Source organism: Triturus cristatus, chromosome 8, assembly GCF_964204655.1.
Source record: "Triturus cristatus chromosome 8, aTriCri1.1, whole genome shotgun sequence".
In the NCBI taxonomy this organism is placed as follows: Eukaryota; Metazoa; Chordata; class Amphibia; order Caudata; family Salamandridae; genus Triturus; species Triturus cristatus.
This window is the reverse complement of record NC_140591.1, coordinates 1,651,301,757-1,651,318,205: the sequence shown is the minus strand read 5'-3', so window position 1 is coordinate 1,651,318,205 and position 16,449 is coordinate 1,651,301,757. Positions and strand designations below refer to the sequence as shown.

Sequence of the window (16,449 nt, the reverse complement as noted above, 5' to 3'; positions counted from 1 at the left end):
TATGAGTGGTTCCAGCTAGGTCACTGGTGCCTGGGTAGACCATAGCAACTAAGGTTTCAGATTGCTATGTGTGACATTTTCATAATTTTGGTGTAATTATGAGTGACATTTCAACAACTATGAGTGACACTTTATCATGAGCAATTGCACTGATTAAACAGAATCCAGTGCTATGGGTAACACTCCTCTCTGGTCTATTCAACCAAATCTTACATACTAGCTGGATTCCTCCATCCTGGAAGGGGTCATTAATACACACCATCCACAAAAAGGTCTCGATGAATGATTAGAAAAATGTCCTGCTCATTGCTTTGCTCGACACCGAAGGCAAACTGTTTGCTAAACTCTTACTGATCAAACTAAGTGAATGGGTAGAAAACAACAATCAGCTGCCAAAGAACCAAACAGGCTTCCACTCCGACTGCTGCACAGTAGAAAACATCTTAGCGCTAATGTTACTGACAATAAAAACGACCAAGGCGGACAAGGTCCTGTTTGCCTGCTTCACTGATTACAGTGCAGCATTTGATAAAGTGAATTGTAATTTTCTTTGGATTACAATATTGGAATGTTGAGTGCTCTATTGGAGACAATAGTGTGCTCTGGGCTTCTAATGGCTGATAGACACCCAGAGCTCCAAAATTTCAATGTTTGTTCACAGCTGTTTCTGCGAACAAAGCAAACACAAGGAGATGATGGCTGGAGCGCTGAAACTTTTCAAACACTCACCCCCAGTCACAGATCTGGGTTGAATCCATCATCATTCTTTAGCTCACTTCGCCACCTCATTTCAGACCCAGCTATATGCAAATCAGTGTTGACCCTGTGCCTTATGGGAACAGTCCAGCCCGAGCTGTGAACAAAGGACTCATGGAGCCCAAGGGGATTTCAACCCCCTTGGACTCTGTGAGGCCTTTGTTTTACATTTGAAACATTCTACCCTCTAGGGACGTAATGTTCTAACAACCTTAGAGCCCTCTGTAGCTGGCTCTACCGGCCATTGCGCGCTCCAATTTTTTTATTTATTTAATGCGATTTTATATAGCGCGAACATTACCCGAAGAACCAGTTGCGTTACATAAGGACTTTGGATTACATGAGTTACATAAGAGATATACACAGAAAAAGAGTTGCAAATTTACAAGTTGTAAAGTCACTCAAGGAAGAGATACAAACAGATAAACTCTAAAATCGCATAGGAATGGTAGTAAGTACAAAGGTCTACTATATATACTAGTGGTTAGAGATAAGTATATATACAAATTGCAAATTCACGCAGGATTACATTTTAACAGCGATTAGTCTTGGACAATTATATATTACATATTCACAGAGCAGGAAATTCTTGCCATCGTTCAGCCAGGTGTTTAGGTGGTGTTGCACTCAAGGGTGGTTCTTGGGTGACCGAAGCTCCAATGCGTGAGCAGACTTTTAAGGGCCGGTAGAGGGCACTACGTCAGGCTCTAAGGTTATAATAAACTGGCCAACAAAGGCATAGATCGGTCATTATTTCACCAAATCACAATTCTGCACACAGGCGCTTTAGTCAGTCTCTCCAAAATGACACATCAAAAATGGGATAAAACAGGACTGTGCATTGGCATCACTATTGTTTTCATTATATATATCCAAGCTTTCCAACTCCTCATCCTCCCTGGAGAATCTCCCATTCAAACTGGGCGGCCAACCCATCCCTTACGCTGTGTATGCTGACGATCAGGTGATCTTCTCTTTTGCCAACGAACCCAACAAACAAACCTGAAACTGTTTAATCTCACCCATGGCCTGATCGTCAATGCCTCTACAACACACATTCTGGTATTTGGTAAAAAAGGGGAGCACGTAGCTTGGCAGATCAGAAAACATTGAGTAGACGACGCTTGCAACTATCAGTGCCTAGGCATCATAATCGACTCCAAACTAACTTTGTCCGCACATATTGACCAAGTAAAAAACAAAGCTACGACAGTCTCCCAGGGAGTCAAACGTTTCTGTACCATGAACTGCAGACGTGCAATCACACCTTCGCTTCTGGCCTCATATGCCAAACTCCTTCCGCTTCTTCTCAATGCCTCGGGGGCACTTCTAGATCAATATCCTTAGTACAAAATCTACATGCAAAACATTAAGCTTTTATTCAACCAAAGGGCCTCCACTCCTCAGGGTATTCTTCGGCCTAAATTGAACCTAAAATTTGTAAGCAGCTCATACCTTCGCTCTCCAACTACGCATGTGATTGCTACTCTGCACACGAGGACATGCTAAACAAGTGGGTGCTGTTATGTTATGTTATGTTATGTTACCACAACTTGTAAAGTGCAACACCTGCCTCCAGGAGCTATATAACTCAGCCCCTTCGTGCACCATGACGCAAGGGTGCCTGCATTGGCACGAGGGAGCCAAAAGGGCGCCAGCGCAAGGAAAGGACAGGAATGCACTGTATAATGTTAAATACAGTGCATCCCTGCCCTTTCCCTTCATGCAGCACAACGCAGCAAGCACCTTCCTGCTCAAAAACAATCCTCAGAGGCATTTTCCTCTTTGTAAGTGTGCCGTAGAATGCAGCGCACTCAGAAAGAGGAAATATCCAGAAGAAATAAAGGTACTTCACCTCGTTGTGGCTCCCTGGGGAGGTGTAGCATTTTCACTACAATTGCAAATGTTCAGTGAGGTGCCAAGTTAAGAGGCGTGCCACCCTGACTAACATCTGTACCCTAACTGGGCGCCTCACTGAACATGTGTAATTGATTGATTTTATACAATAAACATGCATTCATTCATGACCTCATTAACATCTAATGGCCACCCTATAAACAGACAGTAATTAATGAGGAAGGCTATCAACACCCCACAAATCTGCCGATCATGTCATGCCTGTCACTGGCTTTGAATAACAAAGATGCAACCAGGCAATGCTCGGTTTCATTCATTTAACTCCACAAAGTCAATGGCCGGTTCCTTCCCAGTTTCACACTCACAGGTTAGGTTAATTCCCTCCATTCAATGCCCCACTTCCATGCTTTAAATGTGTTGTCCTGTACACACATTCACTCCTTTCAGAAATGTGGCACAGGTTCTCAAATGTTTGCCTTTTTTTTTTTCAATTTCTGATGATGATCCTGATATCTTTGGATTACATGAGTTACATAAGAGATATAAACAGGAAAAGAATAGCCTGGTCTTCCCTGAACCGGAAACAAGCATCCTGGGACCGATTTCTGGGCAACACCCTTCATCAGCCAGGCTAGCTTGATTCCAGTGGCAAAGTGAGCAGGGGGCCCATGTCTGGGCATACCCCGCCAACTTATGGCGAACAAAGCAAAACCAAAGGGGATGATGGACGGAGTGTTGAACATTGCAAGCACTCACCCCCAGTCAACTGATCTGGGTTTAATCCATCATCATTCTTTAGCTCACTCCACCACCCCAGTTCAGACATGGCCATATGCAAATCAGTCTGACCCTGTGCCAAGCCAGGTCCTCCCTGGACTGTAACCAAGCATCCTAGGACCAGTTTTGGATTCATAACCCTCATCAGCCAGGCTAGCTTGATTCCAGTGGCAAAGTGAGCAAAGGACCCACGTCTGGGAATACCCCGCCAAATCAGGGCGAACAAAGCAAACACAAGGAGATGATGGACAGAGCTCTGAAACTTATTGTTTCCAATTTCTAATGATGTTCGTGAACACTGGGAGAGATTAAAAAACATCTTCTAAAAATGCCTTGATTGTTCCCTTTACATGTGAGGAGGGGAGATGAGGAAACAGAAGACGTGAAGCCCCAGTACCGGATGTAAGGAGAAAAGAAGTACAACATGCATCGGATGCTCGAGCCCTCTTGGGTTTGCTGCACTCCCATCTACTGTTCTTCAGAGGTGAAACTTCCACGTTAAATGTGAAAATGCCCTTACACCTATATCCCGTTCACCAATCTGCACCAAATGTGGCAGGATTAAAGGGATTGTCATGGCACTATATGGTATTATAAAAATGTCATGAGAGAGGCCCCTCTCACCAAAGGGACAGGGCTCTTTAAGAGCTAAAATATCAAAAAACAACTCCCTTTGGGTGACACTCAATTCAACACTCTCAAACGCAGACATTTGATCTCAGCCAAATGTGCTATGTTAACCTAAACCCTGGTCTCAATTATAGTAAGTACCATAAAACAAAGAACATTACAAAAAACTATTTTATTAAAAAAAGAAGTATGACCTTCAATATAATATTACATTAAAATTCCATTTATTTTCAAAAAATCTAAAAAATGTCATAGCTATAATCAGTCGATTCACTAAATGCAAGGCACCACTGAAACCATAGAAAATAAATCAATAGGGTTTTTACATCATTGTATCATAGCTAATTCCTAGGTGAAAGGAGAAGGAATACAAAAGAAAAAGAGAGATAAAAGACGTACGATATACACTTATACTTATTGTTCGTTCCCTAATCGGTTAAGAAAATCAATATTGACATCCTTTTTAATAAATCTTTTGTTTGATAATTTACTTTGTTTTGTGGTACTTACTATAAGTGAGACCGGGGTTTAGGTTAATATATCACATTTGGCTGAGGTTGAATGTATACCTTTGAGAGTGTTGAATTGAGTTTTCCCAAAGGGAGTTATTTTTTTATATTACAGCTTTTAGTGTATTTTACATGCGTGTGTCCTTCTTGAGTCTGGATATTAGATATCTGAAGAAGTATCCATCAGCATCTCTTACCTGTGTCATTGCTGACCTCTCCTTGTGAACAGGGAACACAGTCAAAGCAGCATGTGGGCTCCCCCTCTCTGGCGGCCCTTCTGTACCCAGGAGGGCAACTCTCACTGCAGACAGAGCGCGGAACCTGTAGGAGGAGCAAAAAGAAACTATTAATGGAAGACGGTGCGCGGAACCTGTGGGAGGAGCAAAAATAAAATATTAATGGAAGACAGAGCATGGAACCTGCAGGAGGAGCAAAAAGAAACTATTAATGCAAGACAGAGTGCGGGACCTGCGGGAGGAGCAAAAAGAAACTATTAATGGAAGACGGGGCGCGGAACCTGTGGGAGGAGCAAAAATAAACTATTAATGGAAGACAGCATGCAGAACGTGCAGGAGGAGCAAAAAGAAACTATTAATGCAAGACAGAGTGCGGAACCTGTGGGAGGAGCAAAAAGAAACTATTAATGGAAGGCGGAACGCGGAACCTGTGGGAGGAGCAAAAATAGACTATTAATGAGCAACAGAGCACGGAACCTGCGGGAGGAGCAAAAAGAAACTATTAATGAACAACAGAGCGCGGAACCTGTGGAAGGAGCAAAAAGGAACTATTAATGAAGGCAGAGCTTGGAAACTACGGGAGGAGCAAAAAGAAACTATTAATGAACAACAGAGCGCGGAACCTGTGGAAGGAGCAAAAGGAACTATTAATGAATGACAGAGTGCGGAACCTGTGGGAGGAGCAAAAAGGAACTATTAATGAATGACAGAGCGCGGAACCTGTGGGAGGAGCAAAAAGAAACCGCCAATGGGAGTCAAAGTGCGGAACCTGCAGGAGGACCAAAAATAAACTATTAATAGAAGTCAGAGTGCGGAACCTAGGGGAGGAGCAAAAGGAAACTGATAATAGAAGACAGGGCGTTGAACCTGTGCGAGGAGCAAATAGAACACAGAGCATAGAAACTCCAGGAGGAAGGAGCACAATACTTGTGGGAGGAACAAAAAGAAACAAATGGAAAACAGCGCACGGAACCTGCAGGAAGACCAAACATAAACTGGCAATGGAAGGCAGCGGAGAACCAGCATGTGGAGCAATAATTAAGGGGCATGTTCATGAGTGAGGTTGGATTGCCCTTGCACCATGGAATGCGGTGCATGTGAGACGCAAGCCCAAAATGCAATTTATAAAGCCATGCAAGGCCACATTACATGACCTGAGTGACTTCATAAATCCAGAGTAAAGAAACACAGCCCAAATTGCTATGGTGCGTTACTCACACATTCCCAGATTTACCATCACTGGCAGACCTAAGAATGTGCCAAATCAATCAATCAGGGACTTATGAAGCATAACTACTCATCCGTGAGGGTCTCATGGCACTGGGGTGGAAGGGGCTGGGTCTGGGGTTCAGTCGAAGAGTCAGGTCTTGAGGTCCTTCCAGAATTGCAGCAGCAATGGTAACTGCCTGCGGTGTAGAGGCAGGGAGTTCCAGGTTTTCGCAGTGAGGCAAGAGAAGGATCTTCCTAAAGTCGCTGTCCTGTGGATCAATGGACTGTGGCCAGGGTCAGTTGGGTGGAGCAGAGATGTCTACTGGGGGTGTAGAAGGAGAGGTGGTGGTTGAGGTATGCGGGTCTGACATTTTGGAGAGCGTTGTAGGCAGCCGTGAGATGCTTGAAGGTGATTCTCTTGTTGACAGGTAGCCAGTGAAGGTGTCTCAGGTGACCAGTGATGTGGTGGTGGTGTTGGATGTTCAGGATGAGTCTGGTGGAGACGTTCTGGATGGTCTGCGATATCTTTTGGAGTTTCTGGGTGGTGCTGGTGTTGAGTGCGTTGCCGTAGTTGAATCTGCTGCTGACGAGCACATGGGTGACCGTTTTCCTGGACTCAGTGGGGATTCACTTGAAGATCCTATGAAGGAGGCGCAGAGTGTGGAAGCAGGCGGATGTGACGGCATTGATTTGGCAGTTCATTGAGAGTGAGGAGTCAGCGGTGATGCTGAGGTTTTGTGCATGGTCTGTGGGTGTAAACAGGAGGATGTGATGGCGTTGTCTTAGTGTTGCGGGACACCAAGGGTCATCCCAGGTGGAGGGGGAGGAGCCCAAGATGAGAACTTCTGTCTTGTCTAAGTTGGTCTTGAGGTAGCTTCCCTTCGTCGAGCAGGCAACTGCCTCCATCCCCTCAAGGAAGCTGCTCTTGGTGGCTGTGGGCTCATCTGTGAGGGAGAGAATCATCTGGGTGTCATCGGTGTAGGAGACATTGTAGAGTCTGTGGTTTCTGACAATGGCTGCAAGAGGGGCCATGTTGATATTGAAGGGGTGGGACTCAGGGAGGATCCCTGAGGCACTCTACAGCTAATCTCTGTGGGTTCTGATTTGAATTGTGGAAGTCTGACTTTCTGCGTTCAACCGGTGAGGAAGGAGCGGATCCATTTGAGGGCTTTGTCGCATATGCCGATGTTGTGGAGTCTTGCACAGAGGGTGTGGTGGGAGACAGTGTTGAAGGAGGCTGAAAGGCCCAGGAAGATGAGGCCTGCAGTCTCGCCTCAGTCGAGGAGGGTGTGGATGTCATTCGTAGCAGCAAGTAGACCGGTCTCAGCACTGTGGTTGCTTCTGAAGCCCGATTAGGAGAGGTCCAGGATGTTGTTCATTTCAGCAAACTCAGAGAGTTGGGCATTGATGGTTTTCTCGATGACTGTCCGTCGGGTCGGCAGAAGGTTTCTTCAGCAGGGTGTTGATCAGAAGGTTGGGGACTCGATGGAGCAGTTGATGGTGGGGCAGAGTTCAGGAGCGATGGAGGTGCCTGCTCTGTTGAAGATGCGGTGAGGGCAGGGATCTGGGAGAGCTCCAGAGTGGATGCTCTTCATGATCCTGAGGGTGTCGTCGGAGGTGAGGGTAGTCCAGTTGGTCAAGGTCTGCTGGGGGCTGCATCCATTGGGTGCTATGTGTGAGTCTTGGGTTGCAAAGCCATCATAGATCTCCTTGATAATGCAGTGGAAAGGTGGTGAGGTTGTCACAGAGGTCTTGGGATGGGGGACACAGAGGTCTTGGGATGGGGGGTGTCTGTTTTCTCTGTCCTGGGTTTGGTGAATTCTTTGACTATGGCGAAGAGTTCTTTGCTGTACAAGGAGTTGAGTAGGCCCCAGATCTCTTTTGAGTTAGCGTGTGTTAAGGAGGATAAATATGAGGTGGTCGGGTCCAGTTCTTGAGGGTCATGCTGTTGGTAGGTCTGGTGTGTGGAGGCCGGCGAAGGTGCAGTTGCTGGTGAGGCAGGTGAACGGGCCTTAGGTGCTCTTCGGTGAAGCAAGGTGGCAGTGGAGTGGCATCCAGTGTTGAAGGTGTGGAGCATGTAGGCATTGTAGCAGTGAATCGCTTGAGAACCAGGGTCCGTGGCACTGGGCGCGGTCCAGTAGCAGACGGGCACAGATGAGCTAGCCTTTAGCACGCCTTCGGCGTACCAGTGGAAATGCCTTACAGCGGCCGCCACTAAGTAGCATGAGGAGGAGGGTTGGACTGCTGGGAGGAAGGAAGAGCAAAAAGCAGGAAAGCGGCACTGGAGGGGGTTGGGCTGTGGGGGACAAGCAGCAGGGGGGACACGGCAAGTAAAAGACACAAAAGAGAAAAGGTGGAAAAGTGCAGAAAGTGACAGAAAAGTGAAAGGAGGGAAAAAGAGATCAGAGGAGAAAAGGCAAAAAGCAGAGAAACAGAGTGCAGAGCATCAGTAGAGCAGAGATGCTCCCCACTGGATCACCAGGGATGAGGCACAGGCAGGTGCATGTGGGTGGACCTGGAAGGGCCAGGGCGCAACAGCTACCAGGCAGAGCTGTGCAGCGAGGGAAGCAATTTACTGACAAGGTCAGTAAGGTCGCTCCTTCATGGCACAGTGGCTGCCATTTAGTAGAGTGAGAGGGAGGGATGGACAGCTGAGTGGCTAGAAAAGCAGGAAGCTGGAAAGTGGCACTGGAGGGGTGCAGGGCTGGGACATGGCGAGGAAAAGGCACAAAAGCGAAAATGTGGAAAAGTACATAAAGTAAAAGAAAGTTACAGTAAAGTGCAGAAAGTGTAAGAAAGGGACAGAAAAGCAGAAACGGAGGGAAAAAGATCAGAGGAGAAAGGCAGTACGCAGAGGGCAGAGCAGCAGCAGAGAAGAGATACTCCCCACTGGACCATCAGGAATGGGGTGCAATCAGCTGCTTGTAGGTGGAGGAGGGCCTCAAACTCAGGACCTTGAAGGGTCATGGGGCAACAGCTACCAGGCGGAGCTGTGCAGTGAGGAAAACTACCTACTGACAAGGTCAGTAAGGTCGCTCCTTCTCCGTGCAGCGGCTGCCATTAAGTAACATGAGGGGGAGGGCTGGACAGCGGAGAGGCAAGAAAACGGGAAAGCGGCGCTGAAGGGGGGTGAGACTGCAATGATGAGCAGCGTCGGGAACACAGCAAGAAAAACACGCAAAAGTGAAAAAGTGGAAAAAGTGTAAAAGTGCAGAAAGTGAAAGAAAGGGACAGAACAGCAGAAGGGTGCAGAAAGTGACAGAAAAGAAGTAAAGATGAAAGTAGCTCAGGATCTGGAAGGGTCTGGGGGCAACGGCTATCAGGCAGAGCAGTGTGGCGTAGGAAGCTACCTACTGACAGAAAGATAAGCCTTCTCAGAGGAGGCTTAACAAGGAGAAATTTCTTTATGTCTCCTCGCTACTTCCTCTTTCTATGGGTGCTGCAGAGGAATATACCTCAGGGGATTGTTTTTGTGCAGGAAGGTGATCCTTCCTGCACAAAAACAATCTTGAAGGCAAAACAGGCACCCTTGTACCATGGTGCAAGGGTGCCTGCATTGGTGCTAGGCAGCCAAAACAGCGCCAACCCAGGGACAAAGGCTGTAATGTGCTGTATTCTTTTAATGACAGCATAATCCTGCCCTTGCCCTGTCACGCAGCGCATCAAGGTGACTTGCTGCAATGCGCTGTGTGACTTTCTTATAAATATGCCCCTAACTATTAATGGAAGAAGAAGCATGGCACCTGCAGGGGGAGCAAAAATACGCTATGAATAGAAGAGAGGGCACAGAACATGCAGGAGGAACAAAAATACAATTTTAATATAAGGCCAAGCATGGAACCTGCATAAGAAGCAAAGTGTGAATATTAATGGAACAAGTGAGCACGGAAGCTGCAGGAGGATCAGCAAGACACTATTAATGGAAGGCAGCATGCTGACACTGCAGGAGGAGCAAAGTGTGAATATTAATGTAACGAGAGAGCAGAGGAGATTAACCTTATGTTTAGGTCTCTGATTTACATTAATTTTGGGAGGCAAGTTAAAGGGCTAGTAATAATTTTAAGCTTAATATTAGTTGTAGGCTCAGGTCTAGTGTTGAGTTTAGGCTTAAGTTTTATCTTAGTTTTAGGTTCAAGGCTTGCGATTACTTTTAGCCATAAGGTCATGGCACAGGGATAGAGATAGAGTTAAATTTAGGCTCATGTCTTGGGTTGCTCTTAGCCTTGAGGTTCATATTATGCTTAGGTACAGGGATTTGTGTAAATTTTAGTCATATGTTCAGGCCACGGGCACAGTGTTACATTTAGTGTTTGCATTAGTGTTAGGCTCAGGTCTAGGGTTTGCCTTAGGTTGAGTTTTGTATTATGCTAGGTTCAGGGCTCAGGGTTAGCGTTAGTCATAAGGCCATGGCACAGTCCTAGGGTTACAGGTAGGGTTATCATTAGTCTCAGACTCCGGTCTGAGGATGGCCTTAGGCATGAGGTTTATGTTATGCTAGGTTTAGGGCATAGGGTAGCATTATCATAAGGCCATGGCCCAGTCCTAGGGTTACAGTTAGGGCTATCATTAGTCTCACACTCCGGTCTGAGGATGGCCTTAGGCATGAGGTTCATATTATGCTAGGTTTAGGGCATAGGGTTAGCATTACTCATAAGGCCATGGCACAGTCATAGGGTTACCATTAGGGTTATCATTAGTCTCAGACTCAGGTCTAGGATTGGCTTTAGGCTTGAGGCTCATATTATGCTAGATTCAGGGCTCATGGTTAGCGTTAGTCATAAGGTCATGGCACACGGATAGAGCTTGTCTCAAGTGTATGATTAGTTTTAGACTCAGGTCTGAGGATGGCCTTAGGCATGAGGTTTATATTATGCTTAGATTTAGGGCTCAGGTTTAGTGTTAGTCATAAGGCCATGGCACAGTCCTAGGGTTACAGTTAGGGTTATCATTAGTCTCAGACTTAGGTCTAGGATTGGCTTTAGGCTTGAGGCTCATATTATGCTAGGTTTAGGGAATAGGGTTAGCGTTAGTCATAGGGCCATGGCACAGTCCTAGTGTTACAGTTAGGGTTATCATTAGTCTCAGACTCAGGTCTAGGATTGGCCTGAGGCATGAGTTTCATATTATGCTAGGTTTAGGGCTTAGGGTTAGCATTAGTCATAAGGCCATGGCACAGTGATCGGGTTAGTTTCAGGCAGAGAGATAGTTTAAGGTCATGGCTACAATGTAGTTGACAGAAGCGTAGCATGTGCATTAATATCTAATGTAATTGATGTTCTTGTGGAGATTATCTGCCCTTGCACATGTTTCTTCAATGCCTCAGTATGTGGGGCGGTGATACACTATGAAATAGTGAAGACCATTCATGTCATCAATCTCTGGTGTCTCACAAAAATCAACACAGATTAGGAAATAGCAGTACCAGCACCGGCAGGGGTAGGGGGCTGGGAGAGGTGGGACTGGTAAAGGACCACTCCTTTCATTCCAAAGTCCTTGGAGGGGCATTTAGGTGGTCGCTTTCAAGCATGAAGCATGAAATGCATAAGTTGTTGTCCTTATAGAGAGTCTGTGAACTATTTGACGGAAGGAAAGGGATAATTGGAGACTTCTCTCTTTGACAGATTTAAGGCCACAGAACATTAGTGAGTCCCATCAGAGAGTGATATGGTGAATATTAAAGAAATGGGCTTTAGCTTTTTTCTGAGCTTTACGAGTGGATCAATGATGTTTTTTTCACATACAATGTATAACTTTTGATTTCATGATTACGTGTAAGAGAGAGGAGATAACATCCATATTCCACTTTGAGAGACATGTTGTAAATGTTACACATCAATTTATATAAATGCAAGTGGCCTATTTAAGGACACTGAGGCTACATATGATGTGAGTTGGCCTCACCATCCATAGTTAGCACTGGAGGTTTGGGTGGGGAAGGGAAGCGACAGATACATACATATATTCGATGCCTTGATGGACCGCCCCTGGGGAAGGTCCTCCACATAACTCTGCTTGTCCTGAACCATGGTGGAAGGTGAGCCATTGTGGGCAGTGTGATCTTGTTCTGTCCACACCCCGCATTGTAATGGTGCATCCCACCATGCAATCCATAGCAAGTGGTGTGTCATCTTACTCATCAATTCAGAGGAGGAAGGGAACCAAGGAGTTCAGGGAGGCATGTCATCTGATCTTTGGACATACATATCAAATACCAGCTCCCATATGTTAAAAGCAAGGCATCTGTTGGCTGTTCTTCCTGCCAACAGAAGCCCCGCCCACCACATGACCAACTCAATGCTGAACGCAGCATGCCACACTGCTGGCTTGCAGAAGACAAGCCAAAGGCAAGCCTGTCTGCACCCGTACACGCCTAGACCACGCCCAACACCATAATCCCTGGCCCTCATGCCCCTGCAGGTACACCATCGCTGAGTTCAACACCCTCAACCCTGTAGGCTGCAACAAAAACTGACCAACAGTCCATGGTAGGATCTTTCACTTGCACCCACTGCCACTTTACCTGCCATACCACACCCACCAACCCACCAACCAGCCCCAACCCGCAAACACCAGAGACACCACCTGAGCAAGAACACCAACTCATATGTGCCCTTCTCAATACACTTTCACCATGAAAACACACTACCAAGATATGGGACCTTATCTCCACCCTCACACCCAACATCCTCTACCTCATCGAGAACTTGCTCAACCCCACAACGGCGCCCAACATTACCACTGTTATGCCCAAAGGATACAAGATCACCCATTGTCACCGCATCAACAAGCCTGGCAGAGGGATCACCATAGTACACAAGGAATACATCCAATGCACCACCATAAATGACAACATCCCACTAATCATGGAACACTTCAACATCCGGCTTCAAACAGATAGCAAAATCCCCATCAGGGGCACCCTCACCTACCATCCTCCAGGGCCACAACCAGCCTTCTGCAACTTCATCTCTGACTTCATCGCCCCCAATTGCCATAGACTCCAACAACTAGATTTACCTCGGCAAACTCAAATTCCATCTTGACGACCACAATGACATCAGTACTTAACCTCCTCAACAGTATGAACAAAATCGGACTCATCCAACTCATCCACGGGCCCACGCACACCACAGGCCAAACGCTAGACCCCAACATCACCTCTAGCGACTGCATCAGGTACATCCACACGATGTGACTCACCTAGACTGATGCCTCCATCGTCAACTACTACATTACCAACTCACGGACCTCCATCCAAAGCCCCCCACTGCAACTGGAGTGAAGACTCAAAGGACACATGGATAAATGCCCTCAACATCTTCCACCCCATCTGCACCAACAACCTAGATTAGATCGGCAGAAACTTCAACAACTTGATCAGCAACTGTGCAACAGAGTAGCTCCCATCAGTGACAACACCCACAGAAGCTCCACCAAGCAGTCTAGCTGGTACACTGAAGACCTCAGAACTGGTAAACGACACTGAAAACAACTGGAAACGAGGTGGTGTGGCAGCGTGAACATGATCGGCAAGATCACCTTGAAGACAACCTTCGACCTCTACCACTTACAGTTGAGAGAATCGAAGAAAAAGGCCTTAGCTTCATGCATCAAATCATGCTTCGATAACAGCAAAGAACTCTTCAACATTGTCAAAGAATTCTCCAACCTCTCAGCTGCAACAAACAACATCGTCCCATCACAGGAACTTTGTGAAAACCTGGCAAACTTCTTTCATGGCAAGATCACCAACATCTACAAAAATTTCAAACCTCAGCCCAAGACCACCGACTTCCTCAAGCAACACAACCCCACTACTACCATAGACATCTGACTAACCGAATGGAGCCAGCTTGCCCCACAGAACACTGCCTCTATCATAAACTTGGTCCATTCAGGGGCCTCAAACGACTCATGCCGGCACCACATTTTCTGCCTAGACAATGTCTGAATCAACCACGTATTCACCACCTTGTCCAACAACTCAATTGCCATGACCACCTTTCCCGGGGACTGGTGTCATGTGTCAGAGTTAGGCCTGGTAGGAAATAATGCCAATTTATGTGCACATAGTTCTTTCCTAAAGTTGCCTTCCCTTTGTCACATCGACTTTTGACACACATTTGCATTTACTACGCTTGGGTAAGTTTCTAAGAAACACCAACCTTGCGGACACAAAATAGCTTTGTCAGAACACTATCATACTGTCTTGGCATTATGTGCAAGGTCTTCAAGTTCTTGATACAAATATGTTTCTTATTACGTCCATATGGTGACGCAGATATCTGTGGAAAACAAACAATAGGCAGCTTGATCACAATCACGGCCGGAGGCAAGGATGCCCTTTTCTATATATAACCTTTTGTTTCTGAATACAATCAGAGGAGACACTTTTGCTGACTGTGAGGGGTATGTGCATGCTGAAGCTTTCGCCTAAGCACTTGACTGTCATCTCCAGGAGGAGTGTCCAGTTTGTAAACAAGACGGGGTCCTACATTCTTACCCACCCAGGTAAAGGGGTTAGATCATCCGGTTTCTTAGCAGACCATACATTCACACCCTAGACACGTAGGTTAGGGTTTGCATCATAGGAGTATGTTAGATTGTTATAATACTGTATATGTATGCATATATAAGCTATCTCTACAAGATGGCGGGCCTCTTTGTTTTATTCACAATTTTGACACTCATTATAATCGTTGTCTGCTTCTGTCTAGTAATCATTGCAGCACATATACAAGAATACTATACTATACAAGAATCACTATGGTTAAAAAAATATTGAGAATATCCCTTTCTGTATTCTTTGGGGCTCTGTTTGGTGGCTCAAAACATCTTCCCTGCCATACCTGCAGCGGTCCTTTCCTTGCACCAGTCTCCCCTGCTTGCCGCTGCTATTCTTGAACATCGGAGCGGCCGCAGCGTGAAGAGAACTACACTCCCCATCAGCCCCAGCGGGAGGAAGCCGTACACGCCTTTCACGTGCCCGGAGGCGCAATAAAGCTGATGAGAGCCCCCGCATCGCAGAACCGCGTCGCGGGACCGCGCGCGGGCGTCGCCGGGCTAAGCCCGGGTAAAGGGCGGGCCATCTGTGGCCGTCAGGGGTCGACTGGGGACGGGTCGGGCCATCCCCCTGATATCTACCTAACAAGGTACTGTGCTTAGTGGTTGGGAATTATTTAAGTCATGGGGAAGAGGAAAATATGGGAGGGCGAATCTGAGCTTAATATCACATCACCTGCTAAGAGCAAGCTGAGGAAGACTAAAGCTAAGAAAAAACGCTCACATATTGGTGGAAACTGTGTAATGGACCGTATTGACAACATAATTGTGGAATGTGGGGAGCTGCTCAATACCTCGTCTATACCTGTTGCATGTGGGAGAATAGAGCCTATAAGAGGTTCCGTTGTTGTTCCGGACATGTTTCTCACAAAAAAAAGTGAGATGCTCAGAGCGCAGGGGTGGCCGATAATGAATCTCCTTGTAGGGTTCCAGTTACTGTGCCTGATGTGGAGCCTGTCTCTTTTCCCCCAGAGGTGATCCCATCTGTGACTAATGAAATGATTAATATTGTCTGTACCAACAGGTTTTCTATTTTGGGAGAAATTGACTCGGACATTTGCAATCCTGCATCTCCCCTCCCATTTCCCCCAACCTTAATTCTGGACTCGCTTCTACCAGAGGATAGTTGTATTTCTAATTCTATCAAAGGTATCTCTACTATAGAAACAAGTGCTAGTGATGTGAAATCTCTATTGGTGGTGGTGAATAATCTTTGTTCCCTGTTAGAGTCTATGCAGAGCAAAATTGATATCTTAACTGTTACTGTTAAGAAGCTTGAAGAAAACCACTCGGGCTCTGGTACGCATCCTGCTAACGAGGCTCCTTTGCTTGGTGGTGATTTGAACAATGTTCTACCACTTGTGGCAGCCAGGCATAGTGAGTTCCCTACTAGTAGTGGGAATAATTCTTTTCAAGAGCGAAACTTACAGAGGAAACAGTCTAGACTGCCTGAATTGTCGAGGGTTGATCAACCCACTAATTGCACCCCAAGAAATCTGGGTCAAGTTACCAGAACACTTGTAGGTAACCAGCAGGCTAAGAAGCCTTATGGAGGTTTAACTGCTGTTAATGAGAGAGCTGGAACTTATACTAGGGGTAGTATTAACAGCGGTGAGCTAACATATGAACCAAATTCATTCATGCCCCATCCACATAAAATATACATGGTGAATGTCCCTAGGTTGTCTTCTGGGTGTGCTTATGAAACCAGTGAATCTTTGATTAACAAAGTAATTCACTGGATTAGACATGTGAGGGGCTGTCGTTCGGTGATTAGAGCTGATATTGCTGGAGTAAGAAGGATTTCACAGGGTGGATGTGAGGTGGACCATATTGAGGTTGGCTTCACTGATTCTAGTATTGCAGAGAATTTGATCAATCTCGAGTTCAGAAGTTGTTCTCCGGATTACTCT

At 46.2% G+C, this 16,449-nt stretch overlaps 1 protein-coding gene across 1 annotated transcript in view; it reads right to left on the bottom strand.

Moving 5' to 3' along the window:
- LOC146808492 (extracellular calcium-sensing receptor-like) overlaps positions 1-16,449 on the bottom strand; it is a 176,628-nt gene that overhangs the window by 42,374 nt on the left and 117,805 nt on the right. Inside the window, exon 5 of the mRNA XM_085623961.1 lies at positions 4,727-4,850. Within this exon, the coding sequence (XP_085480087.1) occupies positions 4,727-4,850 (124 nt within the window). The remainder of the gene's footprint in view (positions 1-4,726; positions 4,851-16,449) is intronic.